This window comes from Vombatus ursinus, unplaced genomic scaffold (assembly GCF_900497805.2).
Source record: "Vombatus ursinus unplaced genomic scaffold, bare-nosed wombat genome assembly UNPS02014852.1, whole genome shotgun sequence".
NCBI classification, from domain to species: Eukaryota; Metazoa; Chordata; class Mammalia; order Diprotodontia; family Vombatidae; genus Vombatus; species Vombatus ursinus.
This window is the reverse complement of record NW_020954630.1, coordinates 5,424,177-5,448,027: the sequence shown is the minus strand read 5'-3', so window position 1 is coordinate 5,448,027 and position 23,851 is coordinate 5,424,177. Positions and strand designations below refer to the sequence as shown.

At 35.9% G+C, this 23,851-nt stretch overlaps 1 protein-coding gene across 1 annotated transcript in view; it reads right to left on the bottom strand.

Annotated features, from left to right (window-relative positions):
• DPP6 (dipeptidyl peptidase like 6) overlaps positions 1–23,851 on the bottom strand; it is a 989,665-nt gene that overhangs the window by 510,195 nt on the left and 455,619 nt on the right. The window contains exon 3 of the mRNA XM_027841049.1: positions 10,931–11,029. Within this exon, the coding sequence (XP_027696850.1) occupies positions 10,931–11,029 (99 nt within the window). The remainder of the gene's footprint in view (positions 1–10,930; positions 11,030–23,851) is intronic.

Here is a 23,851-nt window from a genome sequence, read left to right as displayed (position 1 = left end):
TTCACATTTACAGTTATGATTACTATCTGTGTCTTTTTCTCCTTTTTCCCCCCTGTTTATGTTTTTCTTTCTCCTTTCTCCTTCCCCCCCCACTAGTGTTTTGCTTTTGACCAGTGCCTCCTTGGGTCCCACCTCCCTTCTATTATCTCTTTCCCTTTTCTTCCTCTTTACCCTTACTGTTTCTTCCCTCCCTTCTATCCCCCCTCCCTTTTCTTTCCCCTTTCCCCTCCTACTACCTATAGTGTAAGTTAGATTTCTATACCTGATTATGTTATTCCCTTCTTAAGCCAAATCTGATGAGAGTAAGGTTCAAACAATGCTCATCCCCCTCCCTTCTTTACCTCTGCTCTAATAGGTTTTTGTGTCTTTTCCTATAATGTAATTTACCCTTGTCTGCCTCCTCCTTTCTCAGTACATTTTCTTAGCTCAGACTAATTCACTTACTTGGATCCATTTAACCCACTTGATTAAATTTTTTTTATCATTACATCAAAGTCAACTTATATCCACCCCCTTTACGTATGCTCCTTTAACATGGTATAATAACAATACAGTTCTCAAGAGTTGCAAGTGTCATCTTCCCTTGTAGGGATGTGAACATTTTGCCCTTATTAACAACATATTGTATCTTTCTGTCCCACTTACCTTTTCATGTCTCTCTTGAATCTTGTACTTGAAGATCAAATTTTTTGTTGAGCTCTGGTATTTTTATCAGGAATGTTTGGAAGTTCCCTATTTCATTGAATATCCATCTCCTTCCCTGAAAAATCACTCTCATTTTCCCTGGGTAGTTAATCCTTGGCTGCATTCCAAGCTCCTTTGCCTTATGGAATATCATGTTCCACGCCCTATGGTCTTTTAATGTAGAGACTGCAATGTCCTGTGTAATCCTGACTGTGGTTCCATGATATTTAAATTGTTTCTTTCTGGCTGCTTGCAGTAATTTCTCTTTAATCTGGTAATTTTGGAATTTAGCTATTGTATTCCTTGGTGTTTTCAATTTGGGATCTCTTTCAGGTGGGGAGCGGTGGATTCTTTCTATAGTTATTTTACCTTCAGGTTCTGGGACCTCAGGGCAATCTTCCTTTATGATTTCCTGAAGGATATTGTCCAGGCTCTTTTTTTCATCATGACTTTCAGGTAGGCCTATAATTTTTAAATTGTCTCTCCTGGATTGATTTTCCAGGTCAGCTGTTTTACCCATGAGGTACTTTATGTTTTCATCTATTTTTTCATTTTTTTGTTTCTGTTTGACTGATTCTTACTCTCTCATAGAGTCATTAGTTTCCATTTGTTCAATTCTAATTCTTAACGTATTGTTTTTTTCTGTTAGATTTTGTACTTTTTTTTCCAATTGGCCAATTGTACTTTTAAAGGACTCCTCTACCTCTCTGTTTGACTTTTAAAATCCTTCTTGAGTTCTAAGAAGGCTTTTTGGGTTTCAGACCAGTTCATATTCCCTTTTGATGTTGCAGATGTGGGTCTGATGACAGTGTTGTCCTCTTTAGAATTTCTGTCTTGATCTTCCCTCTTCTCATAATATGAATCTATAGTATGTTTCTTTTTACTTATGGTGTTTCTTTATTCCCTGGCCTTTAAAGAGATTAAGCTCTCCTGCTGGGGAGCAGAGGGCACTGACCCAAGCTTCTTGTGTTGGGAGCCTAGGTCTTGGTCACTGGCTTTGTGTACTGGGGCCTCTTATTTTGGCAATTGGAGGTTGTAGGATTCTGGCAGCTTATCTGGTATTAGGCTGGAATCAGCAAGGCTGGGACTTTCAGGTAAATCTAGGTTGCCTGCTTTTCCTTTCCTTTAGCTTTGTTTAGCTCCTGTTAGATAAGTGCTGCCAGGTGTTTATCTGCCTGGGGCCCTTTTCAGTGCTGCCTCCCTTATTTCTGTTGAGGCACTGGGAGACTTCTTTGCTGTAGAATGCCGAGGCACCTGGTGGTTTTCTGAGCTGGTTTCCACCAGTTACTCCACCCTCACTGAGGCACTCGGAGGTACAGCAGTTGGCGTTTCCCTGCTCAACCACCTGGGCTTCGGGATCTCCTCCTGGTTGGCAGTTGGATGCTGTAGGGTTCTGACAGCTTACCTGGTGTTGGGCTGGAATCAACAAGGCTGGAACTTTTTGGCACCTCTAGGTTGCTTTCTTCAGCTCCTTTGAGAGAATGCTGCTGGGTGCTTATCCGCCTGGGGCCCTTTGTAGTTTTGCTTCCCTTATTTTTGCTGAGACACTGGGAGACCCTTTTGCTGTAGAATGCCGAGGCACCAGAATGTCCTCCTGGTGTGCTAAGGTGGGTCTTTTCACTAGCTGGCTGGGCGACTCCTGTTCTGTACTGCTCCCCTTCCCCCAGGGTAAGAGGAGCCTTTCCCGGTAATACCTCTAGCTACCTGGGCTACTGCACTGCTGCACCCCATCTTTCTTCTGGTTCAGCTGTTCCAGGGTTTTTTCTGGGGTGATATTTTCTGGGTTTTCAGAGGTTGATAGGAGAGGGTGAGAGACAGTACCTTTTTACTCCACTATTTTGGGTCCCGGAAGGGGAAGTCCCAGTTTTCATACTTTTAAGACATTAAGTTGTTCCCTATCTTTTTCATAGGAGCAAATGATAAAGAAAAAGGAACTTAAAAGCTGCCTAACTATAGAGTTCTGTTACCTTCTGCTAAAAACGACCTCCTCCCATCCTTAGTCACTAACAACCTTAACATGAGAATATTTCCCAAGAAAATTAGAATGTGATGAGGAAAAATTCTACCATGACTTATTTACCCATATGATTTCCTGCAAAGTTAACTCCAGATGGGCAGAAGAATTGTGTGTGTATGCATGTGTGCATGTATGTGTGTGTGTGTGTGTGTGTTTGTGTGTGCTGTCAACACCAGGGCATTTTAACCAGTAGGGAACTGGTTAAATTATAGTTTTAATTTGCAAAATTTGCTTTTAAAAAAGTGGCAGAACACACCTGCAGTGAGATAGGGTTGAGTTGGGAACCAGGTTGCCTAAGGAGGGGGAAACTGGTTCAAGTCACAATTACAGTAGGTCAAAGGTCCTGTGCTGAGGACCTTGAGTAGTTCTTCCACTTCCAGCCTGGGCAACATTGGGAGACCTACTATTTTTTTTTTTAAGGAGAAGTTGCAAATTTGGGGAGAGAGAAAAAAGGTAAGGAGAAGGTATAGCTCCTTTCCCTGCCATTCTGGGTTCTATGAGACCATGTGATCTTTGTTATTTTTCTACCTCTTTGAACATTCCTTTTTTGTTTTCTTCAATGACTCATTTTTCTATTCCTGTACTCTATGGTCCATTCTGGAATCTTCTACTCTATAGCTACAATCTCTCCCTTATGAAGTTAGTTCACTAACAAGGCTTCAAGTATGATCAAGATGACCACACTCAAATCTTTATCACTGGTCCTGATTTCTCATGTGAATTTCAATTTTATTTTACTAAATGCCTGCTAAAATATTTCCACTTGAGTTTTCTGCCATCACCTGAAATTCAAAATTTAAAAACATTGTCATAATTTTCCCTCCTGTTTCAGTTATTTCAAAGATATTACTATTTTCCTTAGTAATTCAGGCTTGAAATATCCACTTTCTTTAATGTATGCCTATTCATGAACCTGTATTTCATATTAGTCATTAAATCCTGTCAACTGGTCCTTCAAAACATCTCTTACTTCCACCTTGCTTTTCCCCATTATCAAATTAGGTAAGATCTTCATCACTTTATTCCTAGATTTAAAAATCAGTTCAAAAGCCTTACTGATCTCCCTAACTCTAGTTGCTGCCACTCTAATATAACCAGCACACAACTGCCAGATTAATTTTCTTGCAACACTGTTCTTTTACCATCCTATTAAACAATTCTCAGTGATATAGGAAATACATCAAAAGCAAGAGGGTAACAGGTAAAGACAGGAAGAGTTGGGGCTATGGAGAGATAATACTGGGAAGGAATAACCACAATCAAAATCAACATCCTGATACTGAAATGAAGCTTAAGAGGGAAAACAGGGTAAGAAAAGAATTGGAATATAAACCTGGGATTCCCCACAACTGCACAATTGCTAAATGAATTGCGATACATGAATATAAAGGAATACTGTTATGTTGTATGTGACAAAAGAGATGATTTCAGAGAAGTGGGCAGTATGAGCTGATGGATAGTGAATTAAGCAGAAACATGAGAAAAATTACTATATGACAAAGACATTGTACAGAAAAATAGCTTTGAATAACTTAAAAATTCTTATCAAAGTAATGACTATCCATGTGTCCAGAAGGCACTAAGATGAAGCACGAAAAAGAAGTGTACTCAAGGTACAAAGATACATTTATTTTTTGGCCATTGCCATTGTATGGATTAATTTTGCTTGACTATATTTATTTGTTACTAGGGATTTCTTTTTTCTGTTTTTAATTAAGGAGGGCAGAAGTGTGTGAAAGAGAGGAAGTTAGCAATTGTGATATAAAAAAAGAAGAAAATAAAAAAGAGGGTCAATGAAATATTCTTCCAGAAGAGAACAAAAGTTCATAAAGAAGCATAGACTAGAACAACAGGACTGAAAATAAAAGGTTAAATTTATTATATACTAAAAATCTTCAAGTAGTATAGACTAGAGATTCACTGTTTCATATAAAATTCTCATTTTATAATCTACTTTGAATATGGAAATGCTTATTTTGGGGGTATTTCTTAAGTTCAGAATAAAAAAATTAAAAGCACATAGCTCAATATTATTCTTTCAATGCATAATTTCTATAATTCTTACTTCATTTAGAAGTTCTCAGTATGTAGATTAAGCCAAAGACATGAAATCAAATCAAATCAAACATGGAAAGAAATCACATGAGGTCATAAGACCATAGACCAATTCTCGGAAGACTATTCGTCTTTTGAAGTGATTCTCATGGTGTACTTCTCATGTGCGGTAGTAGCAATTCATTTACTTTACCTACATCAAACAGCATGACTCAGTATTTTAACTAATATTCAAAGTTGAATGACATGTACAATGAGACATCCTAGAATTTTCAAGGTATTTGTTCTAATCATCATCCCAAAAAGTAGACATGGATAATTTAAGTCTAAAGTGTTAAATAAACACAAAATACGATTACAGCTCAGCATATTTTCACCAGACAGTTCTGGACCATTATATCCAATACTCAGTTTGAAACCCTTTCCCTAACTTTAGCAGATGGTGTGCACTAAAGACAGAAAAGTCTCTTTTTCATTGGGGAATTACACTAGCTTTCTTTATCTCCTGGACATTTTCCCTACATTTCTTGAACTGAGGGAATCAAAATGCCATAGGAGAGTTGAAAGCAATAAAAAAGCTGGAATTCTAAAATATCTTCACAAGGACAAAGCCCAAAGAATTTTCAGAAAGGTAGTCATCTTTTCCAGTAGTATTCTTTTCTACTGCCTCAGCACATGAGAGGCTACCAAAAACTTGGTAGGCAAGAACCATGAAATCTCCTTCTGGCTCTGTCACCAACTAATTGACTTTAGCCATCAACATTAGCAGCAGCAGCAGCAGCAGCATCATCATCCAATGACAACTACTACTCAAATTTACATAATGCCCCAGGGAATAGTTTCCCCATCATAACACTGTGAAGTAGGTAGTGCAAGTATTAGTATTTCTCATTTTACAGGTGGGTAAACTAGGGCTCAAAGATGTTACAAGAATTATCCACAGCCAAATAGCCAGTCTTTTAACCACTCTGGGACTTATCTTCCATTTAATTCAATTTAACAAATATTAAAATACAGACCAGGCACAAGGGACTATGTTAGGTCCTGGGGATACAAAGACACTACTAAAGCAAATATTCAAGTCAATAAATTAAAGGTAATTTGAGAAAGAAGAACCCTAACAACCGGAGGAATTTTAAAGGTTCATCTCTAAAATGAAGGAGTTGAGATAGATGACTTCTTAGATCACTTAAAGTTACAAAATATCTGATGATCCTACAATTCAATAGCATGTTTTCCCGAATACCCTGACCTATGAAAAAGGAGCTGAGGCAAAATACGATATTTCTTTTACTTAAATCACCTCAACCAAGAATAACTTAACCTGCAAAGTTGAGTATAATCCCACAGGGGAAAAATTATAAATCTTTAATAGAAGAAAGAATTTTCAATTTTCTGATGAAAAGATAGGAGCTGGGTAGGTACTTTGAAACGCAAACACAAAAGGCAAGATCAACCTAGAAACATAAACTTAATTGAGCAATTGGAAGGGGTTTTGTGGTGATGTAGTTCTAACATTCTAATGTGGGGAGAAGAAACAAGTGTCCTGCCAGGACCTTACTGTTTTTAAAGGGTACTGAGGGAATTAAAGTAGAACAATGGAGAACCTGTGATAGATTGGTTCTGGTCTAATGATTTTAAGAGGGAAAAATAAGGGAAGGTAAGAGGAAGATACTTTTAAAGGGGGAGCAGGGAATAGAACTTGATATTTCTCATAATTGGGATATATGAGAAGATCTACATACTCCCCTCCCCAATTAAACACAGAGAAAAAAACCCGAACAAATAAGAAGAGACTAGAAAACAAATTCACATAGTGTCCATGACCAAGAATAAATGTCTCTTTCTGCATTTATACAAATGGAAGCTAGGGGAGGAGAATAGACATTAGGTGAACCTCACTCTTATTTGAAATGTATAAAGAACAGCTGAACAGACACACACACACACACACACAGTTTGATATAGAAGCACATCAAAACTCATCAGGAATCAAATGAGAACAAGGAGAGATGGGGTTAAAAGAGAGGGTAATAATGAGAGGGAAAAGTCACAAGGAAAATAAACTTCTTGATTCTGAAAGAAGACTTCAAAGCAGAACAAAAGAAAGTAACAGGAATCTAATGTGTGTGTCCATTGACTGGAAAATGGCTAAACAAATTTTGGTATGTAATAGAATATTAATGCACCATAAAAAATAATGAAATAATTTCAGAGAAAATAAAAAAAATTTGAACTGAGGCAGAGTGAGAACCAGAAGAATAATTTATATAATAATAATAACACTGCAAATAAACAAAACTCTGAAAGGTTTATAAACTCTGATAAAAACAATCACTAGTCATGTATCCATGGACCTATGATGAGGTTTATAACCCACCTTTTGATAGAGAGATGATGGGCTTGAGGTGTTGGGTTTAAGATATAGAAAAAGATATGCAATATTGGACAGGGCCACTGTGTGTATTTCTTATGGTTAACTCTATTTGTTATAAGGGTTTTGCCCCCCCCCCATTTTTAATTGGGAAGGCAATTAGCAATAGTCAAGTCAAAAAAGGAGGGTCATTGGAAAGTTTTTTATTTTTTTTAAGGCACAGGAGAGAGAATAAAGTTAAGGAAGCAGAAAGAAGCAGGATATTTTTGAAAATAATACAGGGAATTTAGTATGATTTTTTTTAACAAAAGCAAGCAGTGTGAAATGCAGACTCAGTTTTATATATAATCCTCTTTTTGCATTCTTCTTTATTTATGGAAATGCTCATTTTTTGGTATTCAACTTCAAAATAAAAAGTAAAATAAAAAGCACAATTTCTAAATGTTAATCAAATTATGAAATATATTTTAAAGTAATAAAAGGAGAAGGAAAAGAGCAAGAGGAAGAGGAATAGGACTAACAAGAAGAAAAATAGAAGGAGAAAGAAAACTAACCTCAGGGAATCTTTAAATGGTAGCTAGTTTTCGGAGAACTCTAGTGACCTAGTTTTTGTTTTGAAATGCCACATTTTGTGTGGATTATTTCATCAAAGAAATATACAGTAAAATACTTCTAAGAGTCTCCTTAGACACAGAGACAATTTTTCTGTAGAACCATGGGGGACATTCATGAATAGTGTTCACTGTATTGGCAGAAGTCAAGAAAGTCTTTGTATAACAGGCTGGTTAGGCAGTATCAACTATGCCCTATGCATGGCTAACTCTGAGGTGTTGATATGTGCATTATCTACTTGGTCAATTTAAGAAAATTCAAAATCTGGTCAAGGGATGGTTTAGGTCTGATTTCCCCTTAATGGTCAACATATATCTGACCTATCACCTACCATTGTCTGTAGGTATATGAACATGAAAGTAAATTTTTTGACTACTATATTAGCCAAAGTCATATAATTAGGAGGGTAAGTCAACTGTCCTTCCCATGCCCTAAATACCATATCCATATATTTAAAAATTAAATGGAAATAAGTTTTTGTTGGTATGCTTTTCTGAATTATTTATACTTTTATTTTCAGTATGGAGAATCAAAACTTATTAATGCAAGATATATAGACATCTAACATTCACTGATCTTATCTCACTGTGTGTCAATGTCATATCAACATTCTGCGTCAAGTATATCTTATGCATATATTTAAGTCATTCACTTACTACATAATCAACAAATAATGAATTTGAGAAAAGTAGTATGTTCAATGCTTTCAATGTGGTGGTAGTGATGGAAGGATATAGAGATATTTTAAACATGATCTCCTGGCTCTCAGGAGAAATGTAGCTGTGAGACAGAGGCCATTTGGCCAAAGGCATATATTTGGGTGCTATAAATGCATAAGCAAAGAAAGAAACAAAGAGTATCTACATAATACCATAGAGAGGATGAAGAAAAAGATACAGAAATCAGTAAATAAATTCCCTGAATATTACGTGAAGGAACTATAGTGCCACAACTTATACAACAATGGCACAATTTTTAAACTACAGTTCATGTCCTTTAGGTGGACAGAAAGGAAACACTTTTCAAAGAGAGCTCAATAACTTTCTTATTAGAAATTCAAGAAGACTGGAGATAAATCCTTATTGCTTTTCCAATTACCTTGTTAGGATCGCCAAACAAAGAGGTAAACCTAATTAATTTGTTACCCTTAACTCTATCCACCACTGAAAAAAATTACATATATACACATACCTATATACATACATAACATATATACACAAATAGAAATAGAAGGAAATAACACAGATATACAATATATGTGTTATTTCCTTCTATTTCACTTCTTTCTATTTTTACACAAATAAGTTAATTAATTATAAGGTCAGAATCTAACATTATAACTATGAGGGAGGAGAAAAAGGAGGGTCTACAACTTGTTTCCATCACCCATCTCAAGAGCTAAGCCAAAGGAGAGCTCACTAATCTCACATGTAAGGTGTATACTCTAAAATATAAAATAATTTCAGCCACTGTTTTGAGTGCAGATTTTCAACCTAGGGTATGCCCCACAGTTTGGAAAATTCTGTACTGAAAGATATGTAGGACTGGAGTCCTTATAATCTCATATGTGTTAAAGTTCATTATGTCAAACTAAATTCAAAGGAATCATTGATTTTTTTTTCTGAATCATTCTATTTAAAAATTCAATAAAAACATCAAGAGATAGCAAAGAGAGGATCTGGGTTACAATACTAATACTGGCTCTATTACTTGTTAGCTATGAGATTTTGGACAATACATATTAGCTTTTTGGGTCTAAAGGGAAGACCTTAGGCATACATGATTTCTAAGGTCTTTTCTATTATCTGATCCTGAGAATGAGTGAAGCTCTATAAAGTTCACTATTACATTCCTGCTGTCAGCTTTTTTCACATGTAACTCTAAACTTGTTCTAGACAATAATAATGATATAATTCAATAGAAAAACTATATTGGGACTATAGCATAATCACAGACAAAACTATTGCCCCGAGTTGCCAAGGCATAACATTGACTCATAAAAGAAGAACCTTTTTTAATAGATAGAATCATACTCAACACTCAGATCCCTCAAACTCCTGTAATGTAAAACTTCAATTCTAGAGACCTACCAGCAGAATCTCAAACCATATAGGATGAAGTATATATCATCTCTGGCATCCTACTTACTGCTGAAGATGGCCCAGTTATGCTTTCTGTTAGCCTGAAGAAAATGAGCTTGCTTCCCAATACTTTTATTCAATTACATAAAGCAATCACTTGATCTACCTGGGCAATATTCTGTTGAACATTTCATATAAAAAAACAGTGGTAGGATAATGACGTGTTCCCAGACTATTTCTTTCTGATATTCATTGAGTGAAGGAAAAAGAGGAAGAGGAAGATATCCTGGCCTTGGAGCCAGGGTTGCAATCTGACCTCTATCACAAGGAAAGCATTTAACTTCTGTAAGTCACAGGAAAGTGTCAGATGTGGCTAATGTTGCTTGTAGTACCTACCTTCCAGGATTGCTGTGAGGATCAAATGAGGTAAGTGATAGAAGGAGCTTTAAAAATCTTAAATGTCTATCATTTACCATCATTTTTGTCATCCTTATGTTTATTTTATCAGATTAAACCCCAATGGGGAAATGTGAATATTGGTATGTTTTGGCATGCCTGGTTCTAGTTATCTTGACAGTATTCCAGGGAAGTTCTTTTTATCATCTTAGGCCATTTAAAAAAAACTTATTTTAGTACCTTTATGCAATAGAGAGTAGGGGCAAAGAAAGGTGCAGAATACAGGACAAAGAATGTGTGGCTTGTGAGGAAAGAAGGAAGGAAGGAAAAGCCAAGCTCTGTTTTCTGTAGTATAACTGTTGCTTAGCAACATTTCACCTTTGCCCAAAAAAAAGTAATGTCTCAGTGAGGCAACACATTGCAGAAATATAATCAGAAGATTCATTTTTTATGAAGTTAATGCTGTGTCAGTGCAACATGATGCAACATACACATTAAAAAACCCCACAGGGCTATGAGATTTACAGACTCCCATCGTGATAATAGGATGACTAACACAGAAAGAGCTCAGTAGCTCCAGTTCTACAACCAAAAGGAGGAGAGAATTTCAAGCAGGAAATAAGAAAAAAAGAGTAAACAGGAGAAAGCAAAAGGAGCAAGGGTACATATATTTTTGGGAGCAGGGGGTTCTCATATATAGATAGGACTCACCACTTATCCATTTAGCTTCTGGATCATGAATTTTGAAGTCTGGACTGAATAGATCTTCAACTGTTACCTTTCTCTTTTGTGATAGGCTGTTATCTTCAGCTGGAAAAAAAGAAGCCATTCTTTTTTAATTCAATGTTTCAATTTTATGCAATTTAACAAATATGTATTAAGGGCCTACTATGTGGAAGGCACTAAGCTAAGACTAGAGATACAGAGATATATCTCATAATAAAAAAGACATAATGTCTTCTCTCAAAGACCTTGTCATCTAATGGAGACAAATATACAGGAGTCAGTAACTATATAATTTTGATAATTCAAGGATCTGTGATTTTTGCCACTGTTGGCTATTTTTTTACCACTGTGGGTTATAGACCCCTCTATGTACTAATAGACTATCATCATTACCATTATACTTGAAAAATTCATTACCCCATGGTTACCCTGGTGATGTGTGACCCTGTATATCAAAGGAAACTGGAAAAGAGTGGTCAGATAGGTGGGAGAAGAGCCAAGAGGGAACAGTGTCACAAATAGCCTGAGAAGAGATAATATCCAAGAATAATAGGTGGTCAATAGCCTTAAATGCTGCAGAGAGGTCACAAATGGTAAGACTGAGAAAAGGAAATTAGATTGGGAAATTAACCTTTAAAGAGAAGGTGGTACACAAATAATTTTGGAGAGGGCAGTTTCAAATGAATGATAAAAATTTGATAAGCATGTCATCTATGTTTTCATCAAAGTCACTGATATAAATATTAAATTGGAAATTGGAAAGTTTCATCAAAGAAAATATAAATATTATATTGGAAAGTTCACAAGAAATATCTCACCCTCCCCCAAGCTGACTGAGTCATTTCTGACTACAACCCTCACAGCAACCACATCTGAGAGTTATTTAAGTGCCCTGAGATACAGTTCACTTGTGTATGGTGATGAGCTTATCAAAGACAACTAGGTGCTCTATTCCCATTTAATTTATGTAAGGTTTCAACTCCCTATTAGTCTTTTTTGATCTCTCTTTTCCAATCCAAAGATAATTTTCATTTTCTGAGAAACTAAAAGCAAAATACAAGTTGAATCGTTTTGCTTCTCTCCACTGTTGCCACTATACTATCCTTCTCAAACAGCAGTCTTTTACCTTCACTGATCATTCTCTTTTCACTAATATAGCTTTAAAAACAGCCTTTCTTTTGAACTTGCCATTCCTGCCAACAGTTCTTATAGGATTGTGACATATTTCTGCATTTATATTTAGTTACCTTTCCTTTTTTATCTACATGGCTAAAAGAAAGTTTAAGTTGGTTAATTCCAAGTATATACACGTAGTCCTTTTGGACAACTACCTCATTTCTTTTTCACTCATAGAATATATCTTTCAATCACTTGAATTTCATTCTTCATATTTTTCCTTCCCTCTTGCATTTTCTTCCGCTAAAAAAATTTAAAGGTTCTTCCTATCTGTACTTTTTCTACACCCTTTGAAAATTTCTCCCCTCCCAAATCTAGGGTATATGTAAGACTATGCCAGGCTTTCTTCTCTCCACCTTATTATGAATTCTAAGATCTAACAGTCACCTCTTTGCAAGGTTGACAGTGCAGAAGAACTATTTCCTTCTTGTTGAACTTGATCCAGAAGCTTCCCCTGTCTTTTTGCATTAGGATTAGGATTTCTAGTTCACTTTGCTTATTAACTATATTTGATACATTTGCATATAATCACCTGTAGCCCTGGACTTTAAAAATAAATAAAATGTAGGCACACCTAATATTCTCAGATTTCATTGCCCTTTCTCCTTTGGTTATCTCTTCCGCTCCTTTCACTTCACATTGTACTCTTTATGGAATACTCTTGAATTTCAATTTCAAAACCTGATCTCTCTTAAGCTGGACACAAATTTTCTACTGGTTTTCTCTGAAGTTATCTCCTGTGGATTATGAATTACCAGAAATTTCTACTGCCATTTTCTTATGTTTTCTGTTGAATCTAGCTTGGTGTGTTTATGTATATATAAACTCTCACACACACAGTTTTGTCCCTCCAGTTCCTTTTTTTTATTTAACTCAATTGGATTTGCAAAACTCCAGGTAAACATTTTTATTAGCTCTCATTAGGTGCACTCTACTTTTGGCAAAGAGAGTTAACACTATATAATGGACAGAGAGTCAACCCTGTATTCAGGGAGACCAAGCTTCAAGACTTGCCTCTGACATACTGACTATGTCACCTTATGCAGGTCACTTAATCTCTTAGTATTCCAGTACAACTGTCTAGGCTGATAAATTTAAGAACAAATGCTATCCTGCATTGGTACAGGGAGTTTCCTCATTAGGAAATCCTTATTATTATGATATCACATGTTTGGATGGAAACAAAACCAAAAATATTGTTGGACAAGTGCCTATTGTTCCTATATAGTGATGTGAGGTCAAGAAATCCAAATTTTGTTGGACACCATCTTTTTAACTAGAAAGGAGAGAGAGAAAAGAAAATAGCCAATGGGACAATCTGCCTTCTCATCTCACCAAGTATTTCCAATAAACTTAAGGAAAGAGAAATAGTTTAGTGAGAGATCAAGGTTTTAAATACTGGATTCATCATTTAGTAATTCTCTAGGAAGAATGGGACAAGTTTACAAACTATTTGATCTCAGTTGGCCCTCAGATTTTTAACAGGTAAGTCCACACTTAAACAAATGTCCTCAAAACTAAGTAACTTTACAAAAATTGTTTAATTCAATGCCTCACTTTAGCCATTGGTGAAAAGCAAGTATTGGCACCTAACTCTGCATGCAGCACTTAGATGTTTAACTGCAGAGGGATATGATTGTGTTAATACCAAGTGTTAAACTTGCTGACCAGACTCACTACAAATTTATGTTACAAGATCTCAAATGGGCCCTCCATGTGGCAAGACAATACTTTTACACCTTCCTAATTGATTAACTGTCCCTATATACCACAGTGACTTTTCTAAACCTTTTCATCCTCCTTAAAACATCCTATGGCTCCCCATCCATCAACCTTTTAACTGAGAACTTTGCTTTATTTCATTGCAAAAATTGAGGTCACTCACCAAAGACTCCCTCTTCTCACCCCCTCCTCATCTCACAGCACTCAGATGCCTTCCTCCACTATTCTCAACTTATCCCTTGTCTCACATGAAATCATATGGTGGTCCTTCTCCTTGCCAAGGCAAACCCTTCAATAGGCACAAATAATCCCATTCCATACCATCTTCTCCAGCAGACTCTCCCTTCATTTTCACATTCTCACTTATCTTCAGCTTCTTCTTGTCTACTGTTTGCTTCCCCAGTGCCTACAAACAAGTTTCCCAATCCTTAAAAAACCCTCACTTGATCCATGCCTCATTGTGAAATATTATAGTATATCTTGTTTTCCTTTTGTAGCTAAACTCTTTAAGAAGGTGGTTTACAATCCACCTCCTTTCAATCCTTTCTTAATTCTTTACAATCTGAATTCTGATCTCAGTATTCAATTGCTCACTCCAAATCTATTCACAATAACTCATCTAATGATCTTTTCTCAATCTTCATCTTTCTTGACCTTTCTACAGTCTCTGACAATATTAATCATCCTCTTCTACTTGAAACTCTCTTCTCTCTAGGTTTGCACAATCCTATGTCTTCTCTTTCTATGCTACCTGTGGGACTGGTCTTTCTTAGTCTCCTTGCTGACTTTCACCCTATTCATTTCCACTAACCACGAGTGTCCCCAAAGGTTCTGTCCTGGGTGCTCTTCTCTTCCAGTTTTGAAAGCTATTTAACTTGCTGACCTCATCAGTTTCCATGGATTGAATTATTATTTCTGTGTTGATGATTCTCAGATTTATCTAACCCTAATCTCTCTCACTAATTTCAAGTGTCACATCTACAACTACCTATTAGCTCTCTTGGACTGGCTGTCTCATAGTCATCTGAAACTCAACATGCCCCATCCTGAATTCAACTTTCCCTCCTAAAGCCTGCTCTCTTCCCAACTTCCCTTTTACAGTTAAGGATACCATCATCTTCCTAGTCACCCAGGCTTAAAACCTAGGAATTATTCTTGACTTCACTCTCCTTACCCCCATATCCAATCTTTTGCCACATCCTGTTGATTTTACTTTTGCAACATCTCTTGTATACACCCCTCTTTTATGCTACATCAATGCCACCACCCTAGTGCAGGCCCCCTTATCTCACACCTGGAATATTGCAATAGTTTTCTGGTTGGTCTCCTTGTCTCAGGTCTCTCCCAACTTAAGTTCACCTTCCATTCATATCTCAAATGGATTTTTCTAAGATGCAAGAATGACCACATCACTTCCCTCTGTTCAATGAACTCTGGTGAGTCCCTATTACAGCCAGAATGAGATATAATATCATCTGTTTGGCATGCAAAGTGCTTTAGAACTTGGCCTCTTCCTACCTTTCCAGTCTTCTTTTTCCTTACCCTTGCCTATCAACCCTTGGCACATTCTCTGCCACCCAATGACAATGTTTTCCTTACTGTTCCTTGCACAAAACATCTCTCCACTCCATGTATTTTTACTTTCCTTGTTTCCACCTCCTGACTTCTCTGGCTTCCCTCAGGTCCCAGATAAAATACCACTTTTTGTAAGTAGCTTCTCTCAATCTCTATTAATGCCATTGCCTTTCCTTTAAGATGCCTCCAATTCATTCTGTATATATCTTGGACGCACAGAGTTGTTAGCGTGCTGTCTCCCTTCTTAGGCTGTGTGCTCCTTAGAGCTGCAATTGTTTTGTTTTGTTTTGTTTTTCTTTGTCTCCAGTGCTTAGCACAGTGTCTGGCACGTAGTAGGCACTTAATATGCTTGTTGATTTAATTTAACTTGTTAATATTAATAAACAAAGGTTTACTTAATGATGTCACTGAATTAATACTTAAAAGTATTCCAGTTTTGCAACCCATTTCTGGAAGGCAGAGCCTTAGGGGTATAAGATCTCTCTTACAAAAATCTTCTCTTCATAACAAGTATGACAGCCAAAATGCACCTTGAAGGGACAAAGTACTAAATGAATGCTGCCAGGCTATCTGACCCTGTGAGTCTAAGATAAATGGATGGAATATGTGTGGGCAGAAGATTATATCACATTTGCTTCAGGCAGCTCATAACGAGTCTGGGAAAATTAATGTCATTCTGTTTGATATTTACAAAGCTAGATTTTTCAGAAGGTATACATTTTCAAGTGCCTTTCAGAATCAATAACAAAAACAAAAGGGTACATTGGAGCCATTGTTTTGACTTAAAGGAATGTACACTACCCTCTCCCCTCCCCGCCCAATAACAGCAATGGAATAAATGCTGTTTCCCTTGAGGATGCATTGTCAGGACATTCAGGATCCTCCAAAATCTAGCTATGATCTCTTGAGATCCTTTCAAGCCCTGGCTTTGATATTATTTCCTCCATGAATTTTTCCTGATATTTACAATGGGAACTGATTTTTCAGTCATTAGATCTCATAGGACTTCAAATTCCTCTAATGCACTTACCATATTCTATGTTTGTTTTTTTATTAATCCATCTCTCTCTCCCTCCATACACACACACACACACACACACACATACACACACACAAAATATGTATGTGTGTATATATGTATCAGGGTTGGAAATATGGATTTCCAACCTATGAATCAAAAAACTCATAGTTTCACACTACTGGAGTAGATGAGATGGTCATATTTTGAGTTCTGAGAGGGAAACATCCTTCATTACTATATTGACAATTACTTAACTAAAGTGATAGTCTTACTCAACTTTTTACCTTCCTAGCACTTATCCCCATGCATTGTCCATTATATACACTCAATAAAAGTTTGTTGAATTAATGGAGCATTTTTTTCTAACTGAAAGTGCTGCTGTCCTGGATGCTATAAACAAACAGTAGCACGGGGTACTGGATAAAGCCGTAGATTTGGATTCATGAAAAATTGGGGAAAATCATATAGAAATATGTTTTGCACGATAGCACATCTATAACCTATATCAAACTGCTTACTCTCTCAGGGAGAAGGGAGGAGAAGGGAGGAAAGAAGAGAATTTGGAACTCAAAATTTTTAAAAAATGAATATTAAAATTGTCTTTACATGTAATTGGGAAAAACAAAATATCATTTAAAAAGAATAACTGGGGTCAAAATCCACCTTGGGCACTCACTAGCTGAGCAAGTCATTTAACCTCTCCCAGTCTCAGTTTCTTCATTTGTAATATGGGCATGATAATGGCACCTGCCTCATTGGGTTACCATGGGCATTCATATGAGATAATGTAGTACAGTGCTTTGCCAATGTAAAAGTATTATGCTAATAACAGCTATTTATTTTTTTAAGTAACAAAATGTTTGTTGAATTAATGTTTAATGAACAATCACTGCTTTCTGGGACTTTTCATGATGAAACAATACTGACAAAGACAAAGGCCAAGATACAGTTTAGAAAACTGCATGTCAGATTGTTAGCAATCTACTAATGAAAAAAATGGATTGGAGGGGAGTTGCTGTTATTTGTATTTCTTATTATTAGTCATTTTGAACAATCTCACACATTAATAGTTAAATGTTAATTAATGATTGTTAAAGAGTTTGTTAGTAGTCTGCATTTCTTAGGATATACCTTTTAGTGGCTCCTGACCCCCAGGACCTCTTTTATCCTGGGAAGCTTTTCTAGGGCTCATATTTGAAAGACAGTGCCCCAGTGTGCCCTCCCCATTATATACATTTAAATGGTCAGTTTCCCAGTAAAATAGCAGAAGAATGAGGTAAAAATAGGTAAACAATCCCTGCTATTGATAATACTTACCTGAGAAAATATACATCCTACGTGATATTTGTTGTAGATTCTACTTATTACGTCTTTGTTCAAACTTCTTGTTACCCTATGAGCACCAATGTTAATACCAAGAATAACTTCCCTTTCAGAGAAAACCATATCTGACTAGGCAAGTTATTAATTGGGTTTTAATAGAGACACTGAGAAATTCCAACCTAAATCCTGCTTGAACCATTGGGGTTTTGCAGATTGCTAACTCATGAGATTTCAGTTTATGGGGCTGAGAAATCAATTGATTATGTACAGTCCTCTTGATGTCAATTGTCCAGGCAGAGCATCTAATACTATTAGGTCACTAATGTTCGTCTAACTTCCCTCTTCCTCTAAAACTGCTGGTTACTCCACAGCTCACTAGATTAATGTACCAATTGATCTTTGGAGTTATCTAACTGAGACTATAAGAAAAATAAAGCAACTTGAGTCCAGCCAAGGAAACACCAAGTTATTTCATTAAGCCAAAATCAACAGAGTGAAATGAGAACTCCAGAAAAAGACAAGTAGACAAGAACACTCTCCAAAACAATAAAACAAATACACAGCTTTTTAAATGTACTATTTCCTCTCCTCTTTAAAATAGTCTCCTTCTTACCTGATTCTATTAATCACTGTCATGTCTTGACACTGAACCCACAGAAAGGTGTGAGGCTGTGTGATTTATCATAGGTATATGAGCCTTCAAAACTAGTTTATAAATCACACAAGAATATCAGTCCCTTACTTTGTATCCTCCCTCATTCCTCCCTCAATCCCTCAGTGAAATTGTATGGCCCAACCTCATAACCAACTTTATTCATCAAACATATAATTTGAGACTATTAGACCAAGAGGGACCACAGAAATTTAAAGGCAGCATTACTGTGAAAAGAGCACTGACTTTAAGGTCAAAGACCTGGGTTCAAATTTTGCTTCTGTCATTTACTATCTGTGTTATCTTGGGAAAGCCACTTAAAATTCCTTGGCCCTCACTTTCTTCATCTGTTAAATGAAGGAGTTGGACTATGAGGTACCTTTTGGGTCTACATCTTTGATCCTAAGCCAACTATCATTTCACAAATGAGGAAACTGAGCCTTAGAGAGGAAAGGTGACTTATATAAGGACACACATGATTCCACATGACTCCCAGATGTTTTCAAAAATTAATCCTTGAAAGACAAAGATTATTAACATTGAGGCTCTTCATAATAATGTGCTGCAGATTGAAAATAAGTCCAATAGAGTTCCACAAATTCTTTATGTAATGGTAACATCATTACAATAAGCTACAGAAGCCTAAGGTGACAAACCTGAGAAGATCAAAGTTCATTTGGATAGGTCAATTTCTGTTGTATTTGTTAAATTTCAAATGATGTCTTACTTTAAAGTTTTTGCATATGGTTGGATATGACTGAATTTTCAAAGGCTATGCCAAAGTAACACAAGTCTAGTCAGCTCTTCACATGCTGGAAATGCTTTAAGCATGGACATGTCATGGACAGTTCTCTCAGGATCACTCTGTGTAACTTTAAAAGGGCTCATTATTAGATTGGTCCCTGGGTAAAAAACTCTTCATCTACTTTAACTCTTTAAAACAACTATCTACTATATAACTGAGGAATTATTATTTATATGGGTAATGAGCCCATCTACACTGATGAAAACATGAATCTTTTAGGTATTGTGCGAATTATGGAAATTGAGTGAACCACACTGACTCCATCTTGTGACTCAATCCTGGATCTAGCTCAGTTCCCTTTCTATTCAATTACTGGTTTAGTCCAATCTCTTTCTTATGAGTAAAGTTTGTTTTATATAAATAATAAAAAGTAAGCTTTTTATTCAGTTATGAGAATTGTGAGAAAACTTAATTGCATTGTTTGAACACAGCCCTGTGTGGTTGGGAAAATGGGCCACCTTTACCTGTTGCTTAGAGATCTTTAACTAAGGACCTAGGTTATGCTTACCAGAAACCCACTCACAACCAAAGACTGATATAAGTAGTTTTCTAACAATTATATATCTCAAGCAATCTATATGTCTTATCTGAAAACTGGCCCCTTCTTAATCAATCGGTTACTATTTTCTTGTTCTGTTGATTGAATACAGACACTTGGGGGTGAGTGGGATACCTCTTTCTCTGATTTTAGGGAAGTGCATCTGTTTGCTCTCCCCCTCCCAACTTGGAAAGTCCCTAATATTTTCTCCAATTAAAAACCAGATTACCTAATCTTGTATCCTGGTTTATATCCTGTTAACTATTTTCTTTGGATGCATAAAAATCTGTCTCCCTTTGTATTTGGGGTCCAGTGTCGAGCTGAGGAGGCCTTGTCCTCGTCCTCATTCGTTATGCAACTGGAATGCATTGCTTAATAAAGTGATATGCTCAGAAGCTTAGAACTGTTTCCCCAGTTAATTCAGATTTCACCCACCACAGGACAAGACAGGGTTTTTAAAAGTTAATCTCATGGATTACAGTCATACTTCATAGGATTTTCCTATTTCTAGTTCAAGATCACTATATGGAATATCTATCAATACTATTAGCTAGCATTTATGTAGCACTTTAAGGTTAGTAAGGAACTTCAAAAATATTATTTCATTTAATCCTCATAACAACCTCATAAGGTAGATGCTATAATTATTCCCATTTGGCAGATAAAAAAAAAGTGGCTGAGAGATCAAGAGAAAGTTTAAATGATATTATTATTATCCCCATTTTGCAGATGAGGAACCTGAGGCAGAAATCTAATTCAAATCTAAGGAGGATTTGAATTTTGTTCTTCCTGGCTCCAAGTCCAGCAGTCTATGCATTGCACCACCTAGCTTTTCAAGATCTAGGTGAAAACAAAGGCAATCATTATTGTACCCTTTGATCTCGAAAAAATTGTATTCTTATTTAGGAATGTGTATAGGTCAAGTGTTTATACTGTCAAGTAACACTTTTTTTTTTTTTGGTGAAGCAGTAGGTGAAATGACTTGCCCAGGGTCACTCTTAATAAGTGTCAAGTGTCTGAGGCCAGATTTGAACTTAGGTCTTCCTGAATCCAGGGCTGGTGTTCTATGCACTGCACCATCTAGCTGCCTTCTATCAGTTAATGTTTTAAGATAACATATTGTCAAGTAACACTGTCAAGAAACCTTTTTTTTTTGCTTTTTTTTGCTTTTTTGTGAGGCGATTGGGGTTAAGTGACTTGCCCAGGGTCACATAGCTAGTAAGTGTCATGTATCTGAGACTGGATTGGAAACTCAGGTTCTTCTGACTCCAAGACCAGAACTCTATCCACTGTGCCACCTAGCTGCCCTGAAAACTTTTTTTTTTTAAAAGAAGCTCAAACTAGTTTTTTAACAAGTAGAAACTAATGGTTATATAATCTATACAATTTATATAATTTATGTTACTACCCACCCTACACACCCTTATTATTATTTTTTTATCTAGGCCTGTGAATTCATTGGTGCAGAGATATCATTTGTAACTTAACAGTCTTAGAGAGTTACCAGGGGTGGGGCTCAAACTTGCTTCCAGTTAGCTACATGAAGCCCATAAAACTAATAATTGCTGAACCAGATTAAAATGTGACTGGGAAATGTTCACAAACATAAATAAAATATGATACAACATATGATATATGATAGAAAATATGACTTTGTTAGTTTGTGGATTTCTAAGTCAATATGCAGCCTGCAGGGAGTGGTTCCTATTTTAAAGTTAGAAGGGATACCATATACCTCTGATACCAAATACTTCAACTGTTAAGAACCTCAATTTGCTTCTTTGAAAGTTTCACCTGTCATTCCTGGATTGGTGGAACATATTAGGTACACAATACATGGTAGTAAATGACCATGGTAATCTAGTGTTTAAAAAAAGGCAAAGATTCAAGTTTTGGGGAAAACAATTCAGTATCTGACAAAAATTGCTGGGAAAAGTGGAAGCAGTTTGGCAGAAAGTAGTATAGACCAACATTTCACACCATATACCAAGATAAGGTCAAAATGGGTATATGGTTTAGAAATGAAGAATGATATCATAAGAAAATTAGGAGAGCATGGAATATTTGATCTCTCAGATCTATGGTTAAAGGAATAATTTATTACTAAATAAGAGGTAGGGAGTATTATAGAATATAAAAAGAATAATTTTGATTACATTAAATTAAAAAGGGTTTATACAAACAAAACCAATTCAGCCAAGATTAGAAGAAAAGCAGGAAACTAGAGAAAAATTTTATAGCAATTTTCTCTGATAAAGCCCTCATTTCTCAAGTATATAGAGAAATGAGTCATAGAATACAAGAATACAAGTCATTCCCCAGTTGACAGATGGTCAAAGGATATGAAGAGGCAGTTTTCAGAAGAAGAAATCAAAGCTATCTATAATCATATGAAAAAGTTCTCTAAATCACTACTGATTAGAGAAATGCAAACTAAAAAAAAATCTGAGGTACCACTTCACACTTATCCGATTGGCTAATATGACAGAAAAGGAAAATGACAAATGTTGAAGGGGATGTGGAAAAGTTGAGACACTAATGTACTGTTGGTGGAGTTGTGAGCTGATCCAAATATTTTGGAGTACAATTTGGAACTATGCCCTAAGGGTTATAAAACTGTGCATACTCTTTGACTCAAAATTACCATCACTAGGTCTGTATGCTAAAAAGATCAAAGAAAAGGAAAAGGTTCTATATATACAAAAATATTTATAGCAGCTCTTTTTTGGAAGCAAAGAGTTGTAAATTGAAGGGATAATCATCAATTGGGGAATGTCTGAATAAGTTGAGGCATATGATTCTGATAGAATATTAATATGCTGTGGGGAATGACAAAGAGGGTTTCAAAAGTTTCAGAAAAAACTTGGCAAGATCTACATGAACTGATGCAAAGTTCAGTGAAAAGGACCAGGAGACCATTGTTCATGGTAATAACAATGTTGTAATAATGATCAACTGTAAAAGACTTGGCTACTTTGATTAATACAATGATCTATCACAATTCCAAAGGATTCATGATGAAAAAATGATACCCACTTTCAGAGAGAGAGAGGGAGAGAGACAGACAGACAGAAAGTTGATAAACTGAATGCTAAACAAAGTATATTTTTCTTGCTTTTTTAAAAAAATGTGGCTAATGTTGAAATACGTTTTGCATGATTTCACATGTATAATTGACTGTATTTTATTTGCATTTTCCATGGTTGGGGGAAGGTGGGGAGGGAAGACAAAAATTTGGAACTCGAAATTTAAAAAGAAAAGAATGGTAAAAATGAGAAAATAATATTGATGACCTCAAAAGTCATATTAATGTACAGTTCTGATACAGATTCTATTCTGGAGGGAGGGTGTATTGAATTATCTACCATTTGAACTAAGGTTAAATAATAAGGTTATCTAGACAATCTCATTATCTGGCTGGTTAATCTTCGTAGTTGGTTAATGTTCTATAACTCAGAATTTTCTTTGGTGGCAGGTTAAGAGGTAGAAAGTAAAATAACCAGACTTTAGTTATTTCTTCTGGTTAATATGGAGATTGGCTACCTAATCTAAGCATTATCCAGCTTTATATTTCATTACATGGAAACAGCCATTCACAAGTATTGTTTCACATGGAAGACACTAGAAAAACAGTCTAATCTCACTAATTTCAACTTCACTTTATTAGGTTTTGGGACACTTTAGACATAGATTAGAACTAAGTTGTTTTTTTTTCAATTGCCTCTAAAATCAATTTAGTAAACAAATTAAAAAATGAGATTGCAATTGGGTCATTCTTAAATCCATTAGAGAGACAATCTTTTTCAAAAAATTTTTTTAAATCCTTATGATCCACATGTACAAAATATTTATAGCAGCTCTTTTTGTGGTGACAAAAAATTGGAAATTGAGTGTATGTTCATCAATTGGGGAATGGCTGAACAAGTTATGGTATATGAATGTAATGAAATACTATTGTTCTGTAAGAAATGATGAGCAGGCAGATTTCAGGAAAAACCTGGAAAGACTTACATGAATGGATTCTGTGTGAAGTGAGCAGAAACAGGAGAACTGTGCACGGTAAAAGCCACATTCTGTGATGATTAAATATGATA